This window comes from Drosophila subpulchrella, chromosome 3L (assembly GCF_014743375.2).
Source record: "Drosophila subpulchrella strain 33 F10 #4 breed RU33 chromosome 3L, RU_Dsub_v1.1 Primary Assembly, whole genome shotgun sequence".
In the NCBI taxonomy this organism is placed as follows: Eukaryota; Metazoa; Arthropoda; class Insecta; order Diptera; family Drosophilidae; genus Drosophila; species Drosophila subpulchrella.
The window spans coordinates 23245451-23270724 of NC_050612.1; the positions used below are offsets into that span (position 1 = coordinate 23245451).

Genomic DNA, 25274 nt, shown 5'->3' on the forward strand with positions numbered 1-25274 from the left:
CAGTGATTTAAAAAAAGTAATTAACAATGGAAAATTACTTTTCCAGAAAAATATTGTTTTACTTTTGAATTCTCTGTTTTTTGTATCCATTAACATATTTACGTTAATTGATGAGTTAAACACGTTTCCCATTTTGAGATTGCAGGTGAAAGAAAAATCCTTGTGAGGAACAAACAACTAGTCTTTAATTTAAACATTTTTTGATAAAGCCTGTTTATTAACACCCATGTCTTAATTCATAAAAAAGAATTTCACAAAAATACGAAAAACAAATATCTTGTACTGCATCTTGAATTATCAAAAAAAAAGTATTTCCATATATACAACTTTGCTTATCTTATTTATAAGCATCTTCGTCTTTTTCGGACTACTTATACTCGAGCTTTCCTTATTCTGATATTCCTTTTAGGGACACACTTTTGAAAGATTTACACCTCATCTTAATTTTGAACTCATTCGAAATTTAATGCTTGCATACGATTATCTTCTGTCTTATATTCATTCGTGTATGCAATTAGAAGGATACATATATTTTATTCAGGACTTAACTGTTAAATTAATATTTTGATGTGTTTATGCCTTTTTATCTTATTTATTCACAAATGTTCGTGTGTTCAATTTAAGATACGCATGTTACATGGCGGGGGCGACGGCGCATGTATGCATTTATATTAATTATGAAGTCGCACCCATATCAAATAATTTCGCTTCTCATTACAAGTGCACACAAAAATATTGTTCTCTTGACCGCTGCCGCTTTAAACCAGTTTAATCTCGCTTAATAAATTACATTTTTATTATACTCTTGCTAAGTGTATGTAACATAAATAAGATTAGGAGTTTGTCGTGCATTTGGATTAAGATATTTTTGTCATGTGGACTTATGGATTACAAATGAAATTGGATCAATCATTCTGTAAAGTTACGATTATAAAGTAAACAATATATTTAACGCGCGCTTAAAAATATATAGATATTTTTAAGAAAACCTTTTCTAATTCTAAAAAGTTTTTGTCTTTATAAATAAGGTACATTATATAAGCCACTAAGTGTATTCAGGTCGTCGAACCTGTGAAACATGCTTCACACCCTGTTTGTTTTGAATTCATTTATTTAGCTATGTGTTTTTGCTTTTTTTTTATTACAATTTAATAGTTTGCTACGCATTTAATGCTTTAATTAGCTCTGCTTTGGGCCTGCTTCAAGGACTTTTGCCATTTTATATTTCAACTTCGCTAAATGTATCTATCAACGATTGTTGGGGAGCTAATAGAACGTCTATGGATTAGATTTATAGCGAGATAGTGTCATATGGGTAATTCGGTTTTATGTGTGCCTACACGAGCACATGGCAGGTGTCATTTGAATTGTATAATTTTTAGAAAGCTGTGCTAATTAATTGGGTAAATCTGTCCTTCTATGGGACCCTCTGTGACTCTTCTCTGTGAACTTGCAGCTGGTTAGACTTCGTCTCGACGGGATTGTTGTGACGGCTTTTGTTTGGACTCGCTCAACTTTAAGACGACCTTCAGTTGAGCAAACAAAAATTGTTGCAATAAATCCATTTCCGTTTTGATTCATGTCTCGCTTAGTTCTCCGCTTTTGTTTAAGCTTTTTGTTACTTATTTTATTTTCATTTGATTCCATAAGTATTACGCTTTAATTAAGTTTGGATGTTGTTTTGAAAATACCGAACCTTTTAATTGAATTGAGGGAAGTGCATCGGCTGTCATGACATCATAATGAGTCGTCAGGAAGTTCGCACGTACGATCAGGCTGTTTACTCATATCATAGGCACATCGCAGTTTAGACCGGGAGAATTATGACTGGCGGCTCTATAAATTATGCAATTAAATCACTAACCCCTTTGGTAATCGATGTCGCGTTTTTACTATCGCCGCCAATACTAGTATTCGAGATAAGGCTTTGCGAAGATATTACGATTGGGATTATCTAAAATGGTTTTCGTCAATAAGAACATGGAAAAATTGAACTTGCTTTACTTCAAAACAAAGAATGAATTCCCAAAATTTCTATTATATTGATATTTTTTAAAAGGTACGAACTGTTAATGCTTAATTCCCATGGAATCGTCATCAGTGCCCTAGATAAGTCAACTACGAACTGATTAATCTTGCCATGATTGCGCTGTATTGCCAATACTTGCTTATCGCTAAGAAGTAGCATCGCCTCTATCAGTAGTGGCCAATAGACGATTATAAATCACCTCGGTTAATTCCAGAATGGGCAATCCACCAAAGATAGTCTATGAATTATGATACCCCCGAGCCCATTGAAATCCGTATAAAAGTGCCCCCATTCTTGGGGAACAACTCAGTTGTGATCAAAATGAAATTCGCTTGCGCTTCGGTTGTGCTTTTGGCCGCCATCCTTGGGGCCCAGGCTGTCGACTGGCAGTCGGTGAAGAACCTGAACATCGAGACCCCGATGCCCAAGGTCCATGGCGAGACTCTGCCCGGCGGAAGGATTACCGGAGGTCAGTTGGCCGAGCCCAACCAGTTCCCCCACCAGGTGGGACTACTCCTGTACATCACCGGAGGAGCTGCCTGGTGCGGAGGCAGCATCATCAGCAACCGCTGGGTCATCACTGCCGCCCATTGCACGGACAGCTTGACCACCGGTGTGGATGTCTACCTGGGCGCCCACGATCGCACCAACCCCAAGGAGGAGGGCCAGCAGATCATCTTCGTGGAGAAGAAGCATGTGATCGTGCACGAGAACTGGATCGCCGATACCATCACCAACGATATCTCGCTGATCAAGTTGCCCGTTCCCATCGAGTTCAACAGTGGGTATTTCTGATGTTCATAAGAAAAGGTTCTAAAGTACTCTCCGTATATCACAGAGTACATCCAGCCCGTCAACCTGCCCGTGAAGTCCGACAGCTACGCCACCTACGGCGGTGAGACGGCCATTGCCTCCGGATGGGGCAAGATCAGCGACTGTAAGTGACCTTTATACTTTTACAAATTGAGAGTTTTAAGTGTAAAATAGAGAAAGTTAGGCTGTCATAATACAACGGGAAAGTTTAAGACCTCAAGAAAAGTCAGTGTCACTTAGACATGTCTTATAATAGAGAAATTGATACTACTTCACACCCAATTCAGTACCTTACCATCATTATTATTTAAATATTTTATGTAAAATCGAATTGGTTAACTTCTAATACTTATTTTTTGTTAACTGAAATCATTCCTAGAAATGTCACTTTATTAACATTTTATATTGACGAAGCGAAAAACCCTAGTCAAGTATTTCTAATCTTTTAAATCTATACAGAAAAACCACTTCAAATTTGATTTCAAATTGATTTTAGGAAATCTAATCTTATTTGTTATAATTGCCTTAGCATTCCTGACTTATTATATAAATTTAATTTGACTGAATAAGCTAATTTTGGTAACTTTCCTATATTATTATTAAAAGACAACCCATTATTTCCCAAGGCGTAAAATAACTATGGACTTAACCTAGCCCTAGATATTATAAACTTTTTAGAACTATTCTTATACCTCTTCCCTTATTTTCCCCACAGCTGCTACCGGAGCCACCGATATCCTGCAGTACGCCGAGGTCCCAATCATGAACAACAGCGGCTGCTCCCCCTGGTACTTCGGCCTGGTCGCCAGCACCAACATCTGCATCAAGACCACCGGCGGCATCTCCACCTGCAACGGCGACTCCGGCGGTCCTCTGATCCTCAAGGACGACAGCACCCTGATCGGACTCACCTCCTTCGGAATCGCCCTTGGCTGCGAGGTGGGATGGCCCGGTGTGTTCACCCGCGTCACCTCCTACCTGGACTGGATCGAGGCCAAGACCGGTTTGGTCAACTACGGCAGCAACTAAGCGTTGATTTTTTGCTTAAAATAAAAGTTTATTTTTGGATTACAAGAAATAGAACTCGTGTTCGGAGTGCGGGCGTGACCGTGTCCGCGGTCTGACATCCTCGGAGATGTCCTCTTCGGAGGAGGGTCTGGGATGGACGTCTAGTTCATCGGGCACATCGTCGTGCGGCTGCTCCTCTGTCTCCAGCCGGCGACTTTGTCGCGGCTTTCCATAGTCCCTTACATACTGATCGAAGAATATCGCCTCCGTGGTATCCTGATGGGAACTGACTCCAGTCTCATCACTGATCCAATCCAAATATGAGGCCACTTTGGTGAAGGCCGCCGGATAGCCACGATCGCAGCCGTAGATGCTGCCGAAGGAGGTGATTCCCACGAGGACCCTCTTCTTCGAGTGCCGCCTTTGGAGAACCAAGGGTCCTCCCGAATCCCCATTGCAGGTGGAGCGGGCATTCCGGCCACTGGTGCATATATTTGTACCGCGATAGGATAGCGGGAAGTTGGACTTGCAGGTCCGTCCATCGATTATCTGCAGTTGCACATAGCGCAGCACATTGCTGATGGCATGGACTCCGGTGGCATATCGGCCCCATCCGGAGGCGATGGCTAGTTTGTTCTTGAAACTGCGGTACTCGTAGTGCCTCTTTGGCAGTTGGATGGGATGGATGCGATCTGAAAGGACAGGACATGTAGTTCATACAAAATTGTATAAAATTGTGTATAAATTAACGATAAGAAGCGATGATAACTTAGATAATATAATCTAGCGTATGATAAAGGCTTTTGTAATGATGGAATTGGGCTTGTTAAATGTCTAAAGGTAGCTTACACTTTAAGACACCTTAAAAACTTCTCCATATTTCTACAAAAAACATCGATTTTATTCAACCCAACTCACCATTAAAGCTGACGGCATGAGGCAATCTGACCAGGGCAATGTCATCCTTCAACCTCTTTGGATTCCAGGTGGGATAGATTTGGAAGTTCTCGCTGGGCACCATCAGTCGCACCTGGCCCTTCTCCTTGGCGTTCTTGATTTCATTGGCTCCGAGGAAGACCAGAGCCCTTTTAGCCCTGCAAGACAAACACCCATGAGCAGATTGGTTCCCCATTCAATCTCTTACCATTCCTACATATCCACGCAGTGGGCGGCGGTGATGACATGCTTATCGGAGATCAGAGAGCCGCCACACCAGTACAGACCCTTGGGTCTTTGGAGCAGCATTCCCACCTGGTAGGGAAAACAGTGGGGGTTGCCTACATCGCCGCCAAAGATGCGGTCCATGGCCATGGCACCCTCGGGCAGCATCTTCTCCAGCAGCGGTGTGGTCTCCAGATTGAGGACGAGTGGTTCCCGATCCTCCAGATCCTCTTCGCTGAAACCACCCACATCCAGGTCCAGACCCATTCCCTTAATGCGACGACTGTCCACATTGCTGGCGCTCATTTCCGCATCGAGTTCCAGGGAGGAGGATGATGAGGATGAGGAAAAGGGGGAGGACGAGGAGGTGGACAGACCCATGGGGCCCGGGTACATGGACACCAGGTACATCGGCTTAACCTGCTGCCAGTCCAGCGCGGTGCAGTGCATCGTCAGCCATGTGAGCCAAATGAGCAGCAGCAGCGTGGCACTTGCACTTGCAGATTGTTTGGACATTGGCTTTGTTGCTCTGTTCGCGCACGCATTTAATTTTTAATTGCGAGTGCAATTGCTGGCACTTATGGTGATTAGACTGCTTTCACTGCTAACTGTGTTTCCTTTGCATGGTTTCCTGTTTAGCTGAATGCGGGGATTCTAAAACTGCTTGCTTCCGGGGCCCGAGCTGCTTCCGTGGGTTCTAAAACTGCTTGGTATGGTGTACTCACAAGATACTGAGCCTGTTTTAAATTTCTAATTGATATTTTAGTATCTTCTTATAAAAAAAAATACAAATAAATTTGAAAATTTTAAACTTAGCTTCACTAAGTCCTCTAATTTGTTTTAGCGGTTTAAAGGAGCTTGATTTTCCTGTTTACTTTAATCACTTCCTAAAGGACTTGGCCACCTTTAGTTTTCTTAGCACTTTTTTATATTTTAACCTACAATTCAATGAATCCTTGTAATCTATTGATTGATTCTTTGAAGATGTAAAGTTCTTTTACTAAAGTTTGCTCACTTTCTAAACATATTTTAAGTTTCATGAGTGTTTTTTAGGGACTGTATATAATAGGTCCTTTATTTTGTAATATTCTCAGACTGCTTTCTCCTTTATAAATTCATTTCGGTCCGGCTTTTCAGTTTTCTAGGGTGGATTCCTACCCCTTTGAGGTGCTAGACTGCTTTTCCGGTTCTTGCACTGCTTCCTTGATCACCGAAACTGCTTTCCTTTTGCTCGCTGGACTTCCTTGACTTCCTTGCTTCCTCTTTTAACCCACTTCCGCCACCGCGCCTCCTGCCACCCGTTCACCCACTGGTCACTTTTGTTTTCCCGTTTCGAAAAGCCGTTGCGCTGGTTGCTGGTCACTTCACCGCTTAAAACATCAGCTGTAATCGCAATGCGCGTCGTAATCTCCGCCAGTCGCCAGTCGCCAGTAGCCAGTACTGCTTTCTTCGCGTCTTGTTAGCCACTGCGCCGGCGCGCAGGTTGCCAAGCATTTTTATAAACTCTTTTGCCAGCGCTGAAATTGCGCGCCGCCTTAATTATTTCATCTATTTGGCTGCATTTCAGTTGGCCGGGCACAAATGCAGTTGCATCAATTTGGCTTAATTTGCCTCTGATTAGTGCCGCTCTCGATCGGCGATCTCTCTTTTTCGATGTGAGTCTTCTCCATCCATTGAGGAACTGTCGCCTTTCAGTCGGAATCCGCCCTTTGCCTCGATCGCTGCTTGGTCCGCATTTTACTTTGATAACGGAGATGTGTGCCGCATAGGCCACATTTCATCGTGGATCTCGGTCGGTGCCTTGTGGTTTTGCCATTTAAATTGAATGCGAAGCTGTAACTCTAGTTATCCGCCCGCTTTGGCGCTATTACATCACTCCCCACTTCACTCACTTCTCGCTTTGGCTCCATCTTCATTATGCATTCGCGATCGGGTTTTTATTTCGGCTTTGGTGGCTGAGTGGAGAGAAGAGTCTTTCATTGAGAAAAAAGCTCTGGCGGCTGGGTTGCCGTAAGTGAAAAACAATAACACAAGTTGTTACACTTATATTTGCATGCCACCTCTGCTCCATCTTCACCCTCAGTTGCGATATCTTTGATTACATTACAGTCAAACTTCTCCTAACAAAACCTTTTTTTTTACTTCATCAAACACCTTTTCAATTTACAAAAAATAATTTCTTATTAAGGTCAACTCTGTTTGTTTACATTATTATTAATTCTATCTCACTACAACTTGTATACCAGCTTAATTCCATTTTATTGGAAACTAATCTTAACTGTAAGTACTACCTGATTGTTAATATGTTAATACATTATATTTGATATTAAGAATTAAATATATGTTAATAATTTCTTATTCAGTTAAAGTTAAAAATCGTAATTAAAGGCATTTTTCTGGTTGGTATGATTATAATGATGTTCTTAAAATATATTCCGTTGAGACTTTAATCCCCCATCTATTTTCAAAAAAAAGAACAAAGAATTATATTTCCATATCTTTTTAGATTATTCAAGGATAAACTTTACCTGTGAATATCAAGTTGATCCTAACACATATTTTTCCTGTGTGTGTTAATATATGGTAGTTTCTTATTAATATTTTAAAATAAACAATAATACTTATATCAAATAGTTTTTAAATTTAAAAATATTTTTGACGTTCATTAAAGATATTTTATTACAAAATTTGGAAAAAACTTTATTTTCTATTACACTTGAGATGTGCCAGACCTTATCACTTCTGCTTAAATATTTATGAATCTGTTTCTTAACAATTTTCCAAGTTCGCGAGACTTGACTGTGGTGTTCGTCTTCTTCAGCCACAGTTGCTCCAGGTGGATAGATAATCTGACTTTGGGGACTCAAACTCAACCGTCTACTGTGCACTGCAGAGCTCAAGGTTATTGCCAGGGCAGATTGGGGTGGCTCGAGGGAAGGGCGTTGGGGGCGGACACCTGCCCGTGGCTCATAAACAAATTAACAGTTTGCCATTCGGTTGCATGCAGCAGCGGCTGGCATGCGCAGAATTCTTAGCAGGAAATGAAATGCAGCATAAAATATGTATGTGTTGTTAATTTAATTAATTCGTGCACCGCCTGCCGCCGACCGGGATAATCAGCTTTATTTGGTGTTGAAAGTATTTCTGTTACCTGGCCATTGTTGTCGATTTAGGAAATTACTGCGGTCTGTGTGCCTAGCGAAGCAAATAAATCAAATCGTCTCGCGCTCACCAATGTGATATGTATGATCAAATCGAATGGAATCAAATCGGATCGGATTGGATTGTCTTGGATCGAATCAAAATGAAGCCGAATGTAATGAGGCTGCAACAACAGCGAGGCACAACAACATGATTATGCAAATGCACCACCTCGCCGCCGCACCACCACCCACCTCGACCCCCTCCCCCACCGCCAGCGCCAGTCCGATATCGTGCGGTGGTGCGTCTATATCTGTGTCTATAACTTTTAACTATATATACTCGCTGCATAATCGCTCCCCGTTGCATGTTGCACTCATTAATAATGGGCGCGTTTTTGTTACTGCATTTTATTGCACTTGCTAATCACGCGGCGGCCGTTAAATAATTGGGCTTGAAAGCCACCCGGCTCGCACAATCCGTCCAGACTTTTGGCCACCTCGGTGCGTTGCGCTTCCGTTTCGCATTCGATTTGGTTTATATTTATTTATTAGTGTTCCTTGTTAGCGCACTATTCACCGCCCCCAATTGCACTTTATGGCACGTTACATCATGGCATTGGCATGAAGGTGGAGTTCAAGAAACAGAGGACTTGACTCTTTATAAATGTACTCAAAAACACTACGAAACCGCAGACATCCTTGACATTTTAAGGAATAACTGCTGGATATTCAGATTACATAATTTGACAATAAGTAAACAAAAATTTTAAATAGATTTTTAGATGTATGTATTTATATTTAAAAAATTATAATGATAAATATGTTTAGATTAAGAAACAGTTTAATAATCGAGTTCGAAAATTAGGCCGAGGCATTCTTCATACAAATTAGAATTGTAAATCAAAACCTTCGAATCGTGAGAGTCCCTACTTGGTCAACTTAATCGCATTCTCGAACGGCAGTGGATGGATATGTATTTTCAACCTTTATTTATACGCTTAATGGCTAGGCACAGAATCGTATTCTATGGCTGGATAAGTTTAGTTTTAGGTTTAGCTCTAATTTATTTTCTTCTACATGCTATTTACACACATATAACTTTGATGGGGGCTTAGGACTACGGCGTGAAGTAAGCCAAACGAACGTAAATCCTAGCTTCATAGTTGCTATCAGTACAATTGTTTTTTTTTAGTAATAATGCAATGAATAATTATGTGGTGCGCGTTGAATCATTCAGTCTGTCTACTCAAAGCCCGCCGGTTGCATGAGGAACTGGTGTGGGCTGCTCATGGCCGGCAGCTGTATATCCTCCATGGTCATCGATGTCTTGGGGATCTCGGGGGTTTCCCCCGACCCACCCGCCTCACCATCATCGCCCTCGAGCATGGCACTATCGAAACTTTTGTTCAGACGGTCGTGAAACTCGGTCATTGAGATTTTCTTGAGCGCAAAGCGCTTGCCAAATGTCTTCTTCACCTTCTGGCGGCGTCTCTTTGACAGGATCTTGTTCTTGTTCAGGCCATCGCTGAAGGATATGGCCCGGCGGAGTTTGCGACCCCACATCTTGACGACCTTGACTTGGCTGCTTATGGAGCACTCCTCGCTGTCGTCCTCCGCATCGGCGGCATTCTCGTCGCTGGGCTCCTCGAAGATTGTCTCCAGATTGGTGGGCGTGAACTTCTTCATTCGCTTGCTGGTGTATATCTTCTCGATGCTCTTGAGCGTCTGGGCATTGGTATTCAGCTCCTTCCGCTGCTTCTTCTTGACGGGCTTCATGATGGCACTGCATACCCGGTTGAAGTTGTCCTTGGACACCCTGGCCGGCATCCGGCGACGAGCCACGCCCGCCCGAGCCCCGAAATGGGAACTGTGACTGGAGGACCCACTGATGCAATCGCTGTCGTCGTCATTATCCTCGCAGCGACTCAGTTGCGAGTCCACATCGTCGGAGTCCTGGGATGCACTGCTGACATCGCCATCGGATTCGGGTGTGGCTATTGGCTCGGATGTGTCCTGCATCTCCTCCATGTCCGACATGGCCATCTCCTTCAGTCGCCACGAGAGATTCGAGCCAGTGGATGACCTGAAAATTGGGGTTTAGGAGGGGTTCCGAAAAGGTCTACTACTAGCACATACCTATTTCCCGTGAATACCACCTCCTTCGGTTGAAAAGTGATCTTGGCAAAATCGTAAACAATGTTATCCATTATTATTTCCCTTGGAATCTAGAAATCATACCTGAAATTATAACAAAAGAGACCTTAATACATACATACAGATCTTAGAGAGTGGTGCTTTTTTTTTTGCATATGTAACTAAAGTTGAAGATCCCAGGGAGGTAAAGGCAGTCTTTAGTTTACTTACCTTTCCCAAATCGCTCATTTCCTTGTTTTGGAGCCCTTTCTCTGGAGGCGTCTGTCTGAAAAGGCAGATCCCTTTCGCTCCGGGGGGTAATTGCTTGGCGAACAGCTAATCCTGGATAAATCTAGCGCAGCCAGGAGTTGCCTTATACCCTTTGGAATAAGGAACGTGCTGTGCCTTTTCGGTGTCCTTCAATGCATACAAATTAATTGCAAATAATTAAGTTTTTATAAAATAAACAGCTTGATGGTCAGGGTGTCCGCGGAATTATCGATAAGATATACCGTTCGGCTCTTAAAAAATACCATTCTAACCATTTCAGTATACCAAAATTAATAGAAACGGTCACGCTGGAAAATCAGTTACCTATCGATATTTTACTCAAATTCAGTTCATTTTAAAGATTGTTTACTGTAGCTTAAAAATACTGTTAAGATTCATTGCGATTTTCGGTTTAGCACTATTAACGGTTTTAATTTTTAAATTTAAATTTATTATATTATTATTCGTGTTCTCGCTAACTATCGATACAGCGGTTAGAGTCCTAGATCTAAGTCTCAAATTTTGGAGGATTAACTCTAGGACTCTAACCGGTGGTCGGTGTCCAGGGTATTATATACATTATACATTTAGAGTGACCGTTCCTTGGGGAGAAAAAACTAAACGTATTCTTCCCACGCAATAATTTGAAAATCAGTTAAAAAACATTTCCGTTAGATTATATTTCCTTTAAATTGCGCGCAAATAGTAAGTAGAAAAAAAAAATTAAATAAACATTGGGAAAAAGGAATAAAACTGTGAGGAAGAGATTTGTATAATGTTTTCAGAGCTCTCAGGAAGATTAATATAAAATCCAATTTAAAATTCATTGTTTTTATATTATAATTTATAGCTGAAGTAATTTTAAAATGTAAACAATTACGTTTTCAGTACGTTTAGCAATACTCGCTAATATGCAAGATTTATTTCCATATTTGAGGCAATACAATAAATATTTTATGGTCACAATAAATCCCCACCTTTGACAAGCTTCGCTTGAAAGATACTGTTAAATCTTATCAAATTTGCCAATTTCATTCGCAAGATTTCGTCAAGATGGTTTTACTCGGTAGACATATCAAGACCCCCCTTATCAGGATGTTGTAAATTACGCTCCCAGCAGATTATTTCGTTTCCGGTTGAATAAAACTCTATAAAAACGACGCGACTGTTGGTTTGGACTCATTAAGTGTGCTAAGCTTAAGGAAAATGAAGGTTCTCGCGGTTCTGTTCCTCGGCGTGATTGCCTCCGTCTCGGCGTTTGAGAGGCCAGTCTTCTGGAAGGATGTGCCCGTGGGCAAGACCTCGATCGAGGGTCGCATCACCATGGGTTACCCTGCCTACGAGGGCAAGGTGCCCTACATCGTGGGCCTGGCCTTCAGTAAGAACGGCGGTGGCACCTGGTGCGGCGGCTCCATCATCGGCAACACCTGGGTCATGACTGCCAAGCACTGCACCGACGGCATGGAGTCGGTGACCATCTACTACGGAGCCCTGTGGCGCCTGCAGGCCCAGTACACCCACTGGGTGTCCCGCAACGACTTCATCGAGCACGGATCCGGAGATATCTCCCTGATCCGCACGCCCCACGTCGACTTCTGGTCGCTGGTCAACAAGGTGGAGCTGCCCAGCTACAACGATCGCTACAACAACTACCAGGGTTGGTGGGCTCTGGTTTCCGGCTGGGGCAAGACCTCCGACGACAGCGGCGTCTCTGAGTACCTGAACTGCGTGGACGTCCAAATCGGCGAGAACTCGGTGTGCGAGAACTACTACGGCGACTTCTCCGGCGACCTCATCTGCATCCCCACGCCCGAGAACAAGGGCACCTGCAGCGGCGACTCCGGTGGCCCTCTGGTCCTCCACGACGGCAACCGCCAGGTGGGCATCGTGTCCTTCGGCTCCTCCGCCGGCTGCCTCTCCAACGGTCCCAAGGGAATGGTGCGCGTCACCAGCTACCTGGACTGGATCCGCGACAACACTGGCATCTCTTACTAAAAAGATTACCAAATAAACTTTTGCAGAAAATTTAATAATCTTTGGCTTGGGCAAAATCCACACTTCTTGAGTTGTTGGATCCCGATGCAGACGTGGGATACCTCTATGAGTTTGTGGTTAAATTCTCTAATATTCCAAATTATAGTTTTTATTTTAAACGAGGGTCACATTTTTAATCCATTTTCTTGTAAGATTTTCCCGTAATTCCCATAGCATTCAGACTGGGAACCCAAAACTGCACTTCTAAATTCTATAACATAAGTTCTTGGATTCCGATTTAGACGTGGGATACCTCTATGAATTTGTGGCTGAATTCCCTAACTTTTTGCATTTAAATATTTATTGTAAAAGAGGGTCACATTTTGAACCCATTTTCATGTCAGATTTTTCCGTAATTCCCATAGTTTTCAGATTGGGAACCTAAAACTGCACATCTAAATGGCATAACTTGAGTTCTTGGATTCCGATTTTGACGTGGGATACCTCTATGAATATGTGGTTGAATTCCCTAACTCTCTGCATTCGAATATTTATTGTAAAAGAGGGTCACATTTTGAACCCATTTTCATGTCAGATTTTTCCGTAATTCCCAGTGTTTTCATATGGGAACCAAAAACTGCACTTCTAAATTCCATAACTTGAGTCCTTGGATTCCGATTTAGACGTGGGATACCTCTATGAATTTGTGGTTGAATTCCCTAACTTTCTGCATTCAAATATTTATTGTAAAAGAGGGTCACATTTTGAACCCATTTTCATGTCAGATTTTTCCGTAATTCCCAGGGTTTTCATATGGGAACCAAAAACTGCACTTCTAAATTCCATAACTTGAGTCCTTGGATTCCGATTTAGACGTGGGATACCTCTATGAATTTGTGGTTGAATTCCCTAACTTTCTGCATTCAAATATTTATTGTAAAAGAGGGTCACATTTTTAACCCATTTTCATGTCAGATTTTTCCGTAATATCCAGTGTTTTCATATGGGAACCCAAAACTGCACTTCTAAATTCCATAACTTGAGTTCTTGGATTCCGATTTTGACGTGGGATACCTCTATGAATTTGTTGTTGAATTTCCTAACTTTCTGCATTTAAATATTTATTCTAAAAGAGGGTCACATTTTGAACCCATTTTCATGTCAGATTTTTCCGTAATATCCAGGGTTTTCATATGGGAACCCAAAACTGTACTTCTAAATTCCATAACTTGAGTTATTTGATCCCGATATAGACGTGGAATACCTCCCTGAATTTGTGGTTAAATTTTCTAGTATTCTTCATTAAAATCTATCTTGCTGGAGAGGATCAGAAATTTAACCCATTTTCATGTTCGTTTTTTCAAATATTCCGAAGGGCCTTCAGAATGGGAACCCAAAACTCCACTTCTAGATTCCATAACTTGAGTTATCGGATTCCGATATGGGTTTGATTTATGGTATCCTTCAAAAATTCAAGTCTTAAATAAGTACGTATGAAAATACTTTTTAAGCCGAAAAGTATGCTACCGAAAGAACTAAAAACTAATAAATTAGAGCTTTTTATTATTATTAAAACTTTGTAATTAAAAACAAAATGTTAATGAGTTGAATGATGGCTCTTACATCTCTTACCTTGTTAAAAGATGTTTTTGTTACTTGTTGATAATCAAACCACATACAGTCTTATGCGTATCATGATGATTCCCCCAAAAAGCAAAAACTGCACTTCTAAATTCCATAACTTGAGTCCTTGGATTCCGATTTAGACGTGGGATACCTCTATGAATTTGTGGTTGAATTCCCTAACTTTCTGCATTCAAATATTTATTGTAAAAGAGGGTCACATTTTGAACCCATTTTCATGTCAGATTTTTCCGTAATTCCCAGGGTTTTCATATGGGATCCAAAAACTGCACTTCTAAATTCCATAACTTGAGTCCTTGGATTCCGATTTAGACGTGGGATACCTCTATGAATTTGTGGTTGAATTCCCTAACTTTCTGCATTCAAATATTTATTGTAAAAGAGGGTCACATTTTTAACCCATTTTCATGTCAGATTTTTCCGTAATATCCAGTGTTTTCATATGGGAACCCAAAACTGCACTTCTAAATTCCATAACTTGAGTTCTTGGATTCCGATTTTGACGTGGGATACCTCTATGAATTTGTTGTTGAATTTCCTAACTTTCTGCATTTAAATATTTATTCTAAAAGAGGGTCACATTTTGAACCCATTTTCATGTCAGATTTTTCCGTAATATCCAGGGTTTTCATATGGGAACCCAAAACTGTACTTCTAAATTCCATAACTTGAGTTATTTGATCCCGATATAGACGTGGAATACCTCCCTGAATTTGTGGTTAAATTTTCTAGTATTCTTCATTAAAATCTATCTTGCTGGAGAGGATCAGAAATTTAACCCATTTTCATGTTCGTTTTTTCCAATATTCCGAAGGGCCTTCAGAATGGGAACCCAAAACTCCACTTCTAGATTCCATAACTTGAGTTATCGGATTCCGATATGGGTTTGATTTATGGTATCCTTCAAAAATTCAAGTCTTAAATAAGTACGTATGAAAATACTTTTTAAGCCGAAAAGTATGCTACCGAAAGAACTAAAAACTAATAAATTAGAGCTTTTTATTATTATTAAAACTTTGTAATTAAAAACAAAATGTTAATGAGTTGAATGATGGCTCTTACATCTCTTACCTTGTTAAAAGATGTTTTTGTTACTTGTTGATAATCAAACCACATACAGTCTTATGCGTATCATGATGATTCCCCCAAAAAGCAAACCACTTGGTGTAGGTCAATAATCGTTTTTATTTGAAAGGTGCTTAGTTGGTGACACCGGAGTTCTCCTTGATCCAGTCCAAGTAGCTGGTCACACGGGTGAAGCCAGCAGGGGCGCCGGACTCGCAGCCAGCGCTGGACACGAAGGAGGTGACACCGATGAGTTCCTTGTTGCTGGACAGGACCAGGGGGCCGCCGGAGTCGCCGTTGCAGGTGGAGGTCTTGTTGGGGGTGGCAATGCAGATCACCTTGGAGGTGGCGATCAGAGCGCCGTAGGTGCTCTGGCAGGTGGCGACGGACACCACTTCGAAGGTCTCGTACTGCAGGGTGTTGGCCACGGCGGAGGCGGCGTCAGAGGTCTTGCCCCATCCGGAGGCGATGGCCTGCTGTCCGGCGTAGGTCGAGTAGGAGCTGGCGATGGCGGGCAGCACAACCTTCTGGATGTCGCTGCTGAAGGAGACGGAGGGGGTCTTGATCAGGGAGATGTCGTTCCTCAACACAACCGAGTTGTAGCTGGCGTGCTGGATGAAGTTGGAGCTGGCGACGGTCTGGGTCAGCTTGGCGCTGGTGCGGATGGTGGCGCCGTAGTAGATGGTCACAGAGGAGGCACTGCAGCGGGAAGATAGACATTGTAAAAACAGAAATTTATATCTCTATGGCTATATATTTATATCGAAAGCCTGCTGGGATTTTTTCTATAAATTTAATCAAATTATCTAATAAAGTTAATTAACTAAATGAAAAAATTGTAATTTTTTCTATAGGTATTATTCGAAATTTGTAAAATTCGTGGCGTATACTATTTTGAGTGAAGTACTTTATCTACAGAAATGTTTTTTTTCCAATATTTATATAGTTTTAGGAAAGTTTTTTTGAAAAATTAAAATTTTAACAATGCTGGAAGAGGTCTTAGCTAATCAATATCTCTAAGAGATTCTGCTTACTTTCATTGTCATGTAATGAATGACAAGTAAAACGCTTTTCTTTCTTTCAAGAAGGCTTTGATAAAGAACTCAATCCTTTTTTTGTTTTTGGGATATCTACCAAGACGTCATTTAACTTTCTAAGATGGGGGCCTATCGTTACATGGAGGAACTCTACAGGAAGAAACAGAGCGATGTGATGCGATACTTGCAGCGTATTCGCGTTTGGCAATACCGTCAACTAGCCAAGCTGCATCGCTCACCCAGACCCACTCGTCCGGATAAGGCTAGGCGTTTGGGATACCGTGCCAAGCCAGGGTTCGTGATCTATAGGATCCGTGTTCGCCGTGGAGGCCGCAAGCGTCCAGTGCCAAAAGGTTGCACTTACGGCAAGCCGAAGAGTCATGGAGTGAACCAACTGAAGTCGTATCGTGGTCTGCAGTCTATTGCTGAGGAACGTGTTGGCCGTAGACTGGGTGGCCTTAGAGTTCTGAACTCGTATTGGATTGCTCAAGATGCTGCTTACAAGTACTACGAGGTAATCTTGATTGACGCCCATCACAGTGCCATTCGCCGTGATCCGAAAATCAACTGGATCCGCAAGCATCGCGAATTGCGTGGTCTTACTTCAGCTGGAAAAAGATCCCGTGGCATTGGCAAGGGATACAGATATTCTCAGACTATGGGTGGATCTAGGCGTGCTGCCTGGAAGCGCAAGAACCGTGAGCAAGTGCCCAGAAAACGATAGTTTGGAAAGCCTACTATCTACTATCGGTTGAATAAAGGATTTCGTGCATCATAATTCTACAACTGGCACGGCAAAAGGAATTGTACCTGTTTTTATATACTCAACTAAAATGTCTAAAGTCCTTTGAAGGTCTGGTAGGTATATACCTAAAGGATCTTCAAACTCACCCGTCAGTGCAGTGGGCGGCGGTCAGCACCCAGGAGTTGTCGATGACGGAACCACCGCACCACCAGCTGCCGCTGGTGCTGGCGAAGCTGAGTCCCACCTGGTAGGGGAACTGGCCGGCGGTGGCGGTCTTGCCGTTGGTGATGCGACCCTCGATCGAGGTCACGGCGGGCAGGTCACGGGGGTGGACGGGCATCTGCTGGGGCAGCAGACCGGCGGAGGCGGTGGCCAGGGCCAAAGCGAAGACAACGAGCACTTTCATGATGGTCGAAGAACGAATGATTCTCCACTGGACACACTGGCTCTTATATACCATTCATTGGGCCCGGTTATCTGTGGCCGGCCCTCTTGTATTCCGGCCAAGTCATTTCTGTTTATGCGCTTGAAATTCCTTATCATTCTTGGCTTTTCCTTATTTAATTCTATTATTTTTTATTTCGGCCCGAGAGGATGTAGTGCTACTTATCGGCTTTGATTGAGCGAAGACAGAAAAAAACTATCTGCTGTTATCAAAGAGAGATTACACGCCGCAGGCTTTCAATTAAACGCACTTCACAGGCGAACAGGCGGCAGACGTCGCCCACTCGAGTGATAACTGATAACTGATAAGTGATAAGCATAGATTTCGCTAAATGACGGCAGTGCCATTTTGCCTCCGCCAAATGGACGACTTTGGCTGACATGCAGAACTTATATTAGGTGTATATTTAGCTGGAAAAACCGGCTAAACGAAATCGCTCTAATCGAATTATTCGATTCCTGCAGGAACCATCAATCAGAATTGCCTGCTCTCGGCGTTGTGGAGTGGATGAAATTCCCAGTGATTATCTGATGGTCGGAAGCAAATCGTATTAAGCATACGCAGCGGTGTGCCAAAGTTGCCAACTCATTTGGGGGGCGGGAAGATGGGCAGATGGGCAGATGGGCAGATGACAGTGGCAAGTTGAATCTGGGAAATTGAAATCAAATCGCCTTACGTGTCGGGCATGCAAAAGCAAACCGGATTTCCAGATTTTGGGTCCTGCGAGCCGGCTTCTGCCGGACATTAGCACATAAAAACAATTCATTGCCTTTCATGCTGACACATGTAGTATGTATAGTAGTGGCCGCCGGGCAGTGACTTTTGTGGGCCACTGTGCGTGTCTGGCCCATAAATGCCAGGCATAAAATAGATTTCTTCCCCTTAAAGAGTATCACTACTCTTGGCCTGGAAATTTTCATTTATTTAAACCCTATATTAACTGCATTCTATTGATTTTCCTTTGCCGTTGTGCTGAGCGTTTTTATGGATGCTCCTTTCGCTGATTGCGGGAAAATTCGCTTCTTTTGTCTCTGTCTCTCAGGGGGAACAAAGGAAACTAATTTTCATGAAATATTTGCTCTCATTGTTGGTTGAGCATCAGTTTTAAAGCAACCGAAAAAGTAAGGGTCGCACTTTAAATTGCCGGCAGAGACGTATGGTATACACTTATATATAAATGTATATTACGTATACGTAATGCGCTCACCCGACACACACGCTTATTAGACGCATTTCCGGCTGCGACAACGACAGCCTGAACAACAATGACCAGTCCTCTCGAAATACAAGGAGAATTCAGCTCGCTCATCCAGTTGCGTAGAAGGGGGGCGAGTAAGAAAAGGACCCGAATATTCATCGGGGTGCGACTACGCCTCTGGCTCAAGCGGATGTGAGCACAGTCGGGGTCAAAATAATAGCATTTATTCTCTCCTGAAGAATTCGCGTTTTATTTTTATATAATTTAGCTATTGATCTGCGAATTCTTTCGATGCTGGATTAGTCACTCCTAAAGAATTTGGGACTTCCAATATTCTATAAGTCAATGAAATCAAAAATACACAACCGCGAATTCTTCAGTAATACGTAAAAACGTTGTATTTTGTATTTTCAAAAATGTTTTTAGTGTCGAAACTAAAGTACTTAATTGAATATTTTTTGTTAACAACACTAATATACCTTTTATGAGAAATATATAAATACTTTATAAATACCCAAAGCTTTTAAAGACTCATAACAAATTTTATGAACTCCTCTGTGCTAATATTCCGCCTTCAGCTGTAAGTGTCCTTAGGAAGGCATTTGAAATGTCCCCCAGCGTGCGCTCTCCTTTGACGAGAAAAAGGAAAAGGACGAGACGACGACGACGACAAACAAGATTGCAGCAATAAAATTTCGACAAGTGAACAACAAATGATAAACGAAGCAGCAGCTTGGGATAAAAAGCAGCAGCGGCAGCGAAAGGAGCAGTTCCCTGAGAGGTCAGTTGGGTTCTTGGGGAGCACTCGAGATGCTGGTGGCTGGCCAAGGATGCCGTCCGGCTCACTTCAGCTGAGTTTGGCCCTCTTAGGAGCAACCATCTAATGTGAGCCGCATCGATTACGCTTCCACTGGCACTCGGATTGTGTGTTTTGGCTGTCGCTATTCCCCCAATCCAATAATGTACTATCAGGCACTTGGAAAAATTTATAAACGAACTCAAAAAAATGTCCAAACTTTAGAAAACTGGATTGTAAAATATTAAAGTAATAACATTAAATCTGCTACGAGTAACTAGCTAAGAAAATTACCTAAAGAAGCGTATTCGGAATTATCATAGAAATGCTGAATAATGTTATACGTATCTTAAGAATTTTTAGAGCCGGTTTCTGAATGTCATGTTAACTATTTATCAGTAAGTCAATTGGCTGTTTCTGTTGCCCAATGACTGAAATAATAGCACACTTTTTAAACAGTCAAAAAACAAACTGGAACATTAACACCACATTGAGAAATCGTACGTAACTGTTGTATAGATTTTGGAAGCACTTTATTATTTCCCCCAGTGCAGCATAGATCGGTCTGTTGAGCTTTTTGCGTTAAATTGTCATGAAAATGCCGCTGTGCCTGCGGTCAGCTCAAGAAATCCGTCTCCGACTCCTTGTTGGCCAGAATTAATGACAACTGTCTGGTCCAGCTGACCCGCACTACTCCCTCTTCTCGGAACTGTCGCTGATGACTTATCACAGGGAACTATGTCTATTTCCTGCTATAATTCAAATTGCTTTTGGGGATGTCAACAGCAGCCGCCTCATTAATCATGCCTTCCGGGATAGTCTCACATTGCGTATGAGTAATGTGCTTGCCAGCCACCTTTTTTTCAGCAGGTTCCCAAACTTGCCAACAACTTATCGCCTCATTTTATATCATCCCATTTTCAAGATGTTACTCAAACCCCCGATGGAAATGCATTGGGAAAGTTTGATTTTTATTATTTTCTTTTTCAAAATGCAATTTGCTACTGCACTTGGTGGTAAGTAGAGATGTTTGCGTGACTCACGTCTGAAGGGGACAGCCCCATCCTATCCCTCAGCGCTGTGACCTAAGTTAACCCAGGACTTAGCAGGTCCCGGGACTTGGTCAAAGTTTTGTGTTGCAGTTTGTCAACTCGTTTTTAATGCGCGATGTATTGAAAAAGTTTGATTAGGGAACAGCTGGCAGACTGAGCAGCTCTTTCCAAGTCTCGAACTCCACCTGAGTGCAATTTTCTACTAGAAAACTTGATAAAAAGGGAGCTTAGCGGTGGAAGAGTGAGTGAAAATGGTGGTAAGCATTGCACATACGCCCTGTTGTCCCAAAACAGTGACATCGACCAACTGTCAATATTCTGACACAAATCCGACGAACAGACGACAAACACAAGTGGCCACCATTAAATTTTATGCGCAGGGATCAAACTAAGTTATTATATGGGAATACATAAATGTATATGTACAGATATAATATGAGTATATATGTATCGAGTTGGCTGGGCAAATATTTGAGAAAAACGCAGAGCGAGGACAATTTTTGCTTTCTCTGTGATTTTCTATCAATAAGCTGACGGCATCCCGTCGGCTTTTGCATATGAGAAGGCTCAGTCTTTTTCCAGCTCGAAATATATAAATATAAATTCCTGCCATGCAAACAAATCCTTTTCGATAGATTGCTTTTGGCTCTCCTTTTTTTTTTTTTGGCCGCCGTCGCTTTATTTATTGTGTGCCAACGCCAAGGATTTTTGTCTACTACGACAATTGGATTTTCAGGGAGTGAAGGACGAAGTCGGGTGGATTTTTATCGAGGCGAAATAGGAACGTGTCCCCACCGGAGGTGGTACTTGTCTGCTTATTGGCATTGGCACATCCAAAAAAATGATTCCGCTCGGGCCGTATCAATGACTTCTGAATACTCGCTGTGAATTCCGGCTATTGTTCCCGGCATTCTTGGCATCGAAAATTGCAACTTTTCCTTTGTATATTTGCAGTGTCTTGTCTGCCAGAATTTGAATGCAGTCTGATATCCTATCCGGCGGTACGGGAATAGTTAATATCCTGTGCAGATTGTCCATTCAGTCGGGAATGCCTTTTGTTGGGACTTCATTAATGCCTGAAATTTATGCGATCCTCTGTTGAAATATCTCCGCATTCCGCTTGACGTAATGTTTGCCGCTTGTTGTGTCGGAAAATATATATAACTACTCATCAAATTTTAGCATGCAAATATTTATATGAATATGCAGCTGGGGCTGGCAAATGCTTTATGGCTTATAAACATTTTGTTTGCCAATATTTTTATTTTTTTTCGGTATTTTGCCTTGGCCCCATGCCGCAGTTGCTCTTGTTGTAATTTCGGTTTATTGTTTTCTATATATTTTTCTGCTTGAACGCACTAAAAGCCACTCCACTGCCAGTCAACCATTCAATCCACCTTCCTTTCGGACGGGTTCCTCCCATATTTCCTCCTCGATGCCGGCATTTGTTTGCTTTATGTCTTTATTTTGTGCCCTGCCGGAGGAGCAAAGTATTATTATTTTTTGCCCTACTCCTGCAGCCCGTCCTCTCCGTTTTTTACTGAGTGATGGCTCTAGGTAATGCCAGGATGCAGGATACCATGGATGGAGGCATGGGGATTTCGGTGAGTGCTCTCTGAGCGGCTTTGCATATGGCCGTGAGTGGAGTGTGTGGACTATCTACTTGATATGTGCCCGGAGCTTTTGGGGAAATTTCCAAGACCCGGAGATGTTTCAATTATTGTTACCGCTTGCTGGCCTAAAAGCAAACGCACTTCTTTAAGTATTTCTCGAGTTCTATATATAGAAACCAGAGAGTAAGCCATTAACTTTTCCTGTCAATCAATTGTCACTCCCAAAAGGGAAAACAAAAGGCAGGCAGGAAAAAAGGAAACATGAAAACAAAAGGCACGAGACCATGACAAGACATTTTACTTCCATGTGAATGAAATGAAATTAAGAGAAAAGGGGAAGTATATATGTATGTTTTTGACAGTCGGAATTGTTGACTAGGCATTGCTCTAACAATTGATTTTGTTGCCCAAATTACTCAAGTAACTTGGAATGTGGAGACACTAACGAAATTTAAGACTTGTTTATCAGTGAAGAAGTTACAGCCAGCTGTAGCTGATAATTTTGTTTGGCACTTTTATCACAATCTTCTATAGTCTTTGGCCTTAAAGGTTTACAGATATCAGAAAATACCCTCTTCTGTTATTGATAAAATGGCGAGAAAATCTTTCTACAAATGATATGAATTAAAAACAAAAAAAAGATATTCAAGTGCTAAAATTAAATGCTATCTTATCAATGGAATAGTAGTTTAGAAAATTGGATGAATTGCATAAAAACAAGAATTATCTTATCAACAAATTTCAAATGACTTTCGTATTTTGAGAACAATAATAAAAAACAAATTCATTGTTCAAAATAAAACAGGGTATTGTTGCTTTTCAAAGGGGAAACCTGTATAAATTGTTACGTAAATATTTTAGTAAGAAGGCTTAAAATTAAATAGGAAACTGCAGTCTCCCCGGTTCATCAAACGAGCCCACTTGGACCGGAACAAGTATTGCCACTCCATCAGAAGTCAGGGAAGAAAGCAAACCAGCCAAAACTCTTTGTCTCCGGGTCCAAACAAAAAACCAGCGAACTTTGCCGTCAAGTCATTGCGGTGGATGCTGAGTGAACTTGTTTCGGGCGTTGGTGGTTCAAGTGGAGCCACCAGCAGGGCCACACCAAGACCCAAGTGTTGTTTGGATTTCATTATACAATTATCTTGTTACCAGAAATAATGGTGTCGAGCCGGGCAACATGCCAAAAGCATTCAATGAGCCCGATGCGCCTTCCACTTACCCCTCAGTGGGTGGTTGGCCTGTCAGCCAGTCAGTCAGTTATCCCAAACCAGACCAAGCCCAATCCCTCCCAGATCCCACACAGACACACATGTGGGAAAGCCGGATGCTGAGCGCGTTAGGAAAAGCAGGAAGTCATTAGCCGAAAAAACTCTGGTGATGGCGGTTCCATCTGGGGTTGCTCCAGCGGGGAGGAAAAAGCCAGTAATGCGATAAATAAATGAAAATGTTTGAGTTAAATGAATTAAGTGTGCGATACTCTCACAGTGTGTGTGTTTTTTGTTTCGTTTCGGCATGGGGCTTTTTTGTTAGAAACACTTTCTGTGTTGGCCTGTCATCGCAAGTGACTTGGGGTTGTTAAGTGCTAGGGCAATAGTAATCGTTGGGCGCTTAATTAGCCGAACATCATTCAAAGTGTCACGGGCACACGGCGAACTAAGGGGTTAAGAAAATGCCAGTTAAAGTTTGTTCCAAGTTAAATTTTGTTCCTAACTACACCTCTTTGCAGTGATGCCAATTTCCTCAAAGTGGTAACCTTGAAATTTTAAAGTGATGCCAAGCATTTGCTTGTTACAAAGACATCAATCTACACCTAAGCAAAGTTAAAATGACTTTTAATAATAATAAAAAATCTATTTAAAACCAATTAATAACTTAAGAAAATAAAATTGGTTAAGTAAGCCTAAAAAACTAACCCTTTTTACTTATAATTACTGGCTGACCTAAAGGGTAAAGTCAAAGTTCCGTTTCTAATTAACTTATCTCTTATTTTGTCGGTCATGCTGATTATAACACATCATCATAAACATCATTACGACAAAAACTATTTGAAGTCGGGCTCATTTCCACCATGTGGTGACCCCGAAATGCTGACTTTGCGAATTTGCCAGCGTCTGATTTCCTTTTTTTGGCTTTCTTTTCGGTTGGCTAATTCCGACTCCACTTAATTAATTATGTAGCCGCATCATGGCCCCACCAAAAATCGTTAATTAAGTTGATTGCTTTGAATTGGCTGGCATTTATTAGCCAGGATTGCGTTGTTGACTCGCCAGTCGAAAAGTCCCGTCGCCCCACCCTTCTATTTGGCCATAATTGATGAGCTGACAGTTCGTTAATTGATTTTGCGCTGTGATTAGAGCCACATACGATGGGAGAATTGATTTTATTAGCTGCCACATGAAGGGGAGCTAAATATTTAATTGCTGCGAACTGGGTCAGAGGCCAAGGGCCTTGGCCCAAAGGTGCCAGGACATAAATAAGTGAATTAAAGTCAATGCAAATTCCGGCCACCGGATTTTCGTCTCTGTCCGCAGGCTGGCAAAATATTTTGCCAATAAAGTGAATCAAACAAAACCACTTGACCAACTGACTGCCAATGGGAAACCAACGAAATGCCCTAAAACGAAGTTCACTTCAATCAGCAGGGAAATGAAGTTTGTGGACAAGAAAGGGGCGAAACTTTGGGGCGTTCAATCAGAGCATTGCAACTGGGCAAAGTGGATTTTAAATAAAAAACTTTGGCCATAAACACTCGTCATCCGCTCTCGGGGTTGACATTTTAACTAACTTTGCCTACATTCACATATACCCATTGTGACAACCATATGCAGTAACTTTTGCGTTTTTTATTTCGGGGGCCATGTATGATATTTTGTCATATCTAAACCACACAATACGAGTGCAGGAAACTTTTTGTGCTGTCATAAATTTCCGCAATGCAAACATTTATCAGCACGACTGGACCCCTTAACCCTCGGGTGGGAGTTGGGGGTCTTCCGCTCCCCATTCCCTTATCCACTTTCAAGCTCAGCTGCTGCTATTTTCCCTGACTGACTTTGTTATGTCTCTGGATCTGGTTTTTGGTTCCTGTTTCTATCTGCGTCTCTGCTTTTTGTTGAGTAAATGCTTTTTATGCGAAACCGCAGGA

General features: G+C 41.9%; 6 protein-coding genes across 7 annotated transcripts; 3 read left to right on the forward strand and 3 right to left on the reverse strand.

Annotated features, from left to right (window-relative positions):
- The first annotated feature begins 2322 nt into the window (after window positions 1-2322).
- LOC119555627 (brachyurin) lies at window positions 2323-3925 on the forward strand. Its single transcript, XM_037867148.1, has 3 exons — window positions 2323-2810; window positions 2868-2966; window positions 3558-3925. Exons 1-3 carry the CDS (start codon window positions 2351-2353, stop codon window positions 3869-3871), a joined length of 873 nt encoding a protein of 290 aa, XP_037723076.1. The 5' UTR covers window positions 2323-2350; the 3' UTR covers window positions 3872-3925.
- LOC119555625 (chymotrypsin BI) lies at window positions 3891-5589 on the reverse strand. Its single transcript, XM_037867146.1, has 3 exons — window positions 5004-5589; window positions 4769-4944; window positions 3891-4542 (listed from the first exon to the last, which is right to left on the reverse strand). The coding sequence occupies exons 1-3, from the start codon at window positions 5525-5527 to the stop codon at window positions 3911-3913; spliced, it is 1332 nt and encodes a 443-aa protein (XP_037723074.1). The 5' UTR covers window positions 5528-5589; the 3' UTR covers window positions 3891-3910.
- A 3604-nt stretch (window positions 5590-9193) lies between these two features.
- LOC119554488 (protein tantalus) lies at window positions 9194-10774 on the reverse strand. 2 transcript variants are annotated; one of them, XM_037865419.1, is made up of 3 exons: window positions 10519-10774; window positions 10291-10331; window positions 9194-10237 (listed from the first exon to the last, which is right to left on the reverse strand). In XM_037865419.1, the coding sequence occupies exons 1-3, from the start codon at window positions 10534-10536 to the stop codon at window positions 9397-9399; spliced, it is 900 nt and encodes a 299-aa protein (XP_037721347.1). In that variant the 5' UTR covers window positions 10537-10774; the 3' UTR covers window positions 9194-9396. The 2 variants fall into 2 exon arrangements, with proteins under 2 accessions (XP_037721347.1, XP_037721346.1); XM_037865418.1 differs by having other exon boundaries at window positions 10291-10392.
- Window positions 10775-11754: 980 nt separating this feature from the next.
- On the forward strand, window positions 11755-12582 carry LOC119554496 (serine protease 1). Its single transcript, XM_037865428.1, has one exon. It carries the CDS (start codon window positions 11764-11766, stop codon window positions 12550-12552), a length of 789 nt encoding a protein of 262 aa, XP_037721356.1. The 5' UTR covers window positions 11755-11763; the 3' UTR covers window positions 12553-12582.
- Window positions 12583-15342: 2760 nt separating this feature from the next.
- On the reverse strand, window positions 15343-17455 carry LOC119554489 (serine protease 1). Its single transcript, XM_037865420.1, has 2 exons — window positions 17169-17455; window positions 15343-15939 (listed from the first exon to the last, which is right to left on the reverse strand). Exons 1-2 carry the CDS (start codon window positions 17426-17428, stop codon window positions 15375-15377), a joined length of 825 nt encoding a protein of 274 aa, XP_037721348.1. The 5' UTR covers window positions 17429-17455; the 3' UTR covers window positions 15343-15374.
- Window positions 16337-17072, forward strand: LOC119554497 (60S ribosomal protein L15-like). Its single transcript, XM_037865430.1, has one exon. It carries the CDS (start codon window positions 16399-16401, stop codon window positions 16999-17001), a length of 603 nt encoding a protein of 200 aa, XP_037721358.1. The 5' UTR covers window positions 16337-16398; the 3' UTR covers window positions 17002-17072.
- Window positions 17456-25274: the final 7819 nt, after the last annotated feature.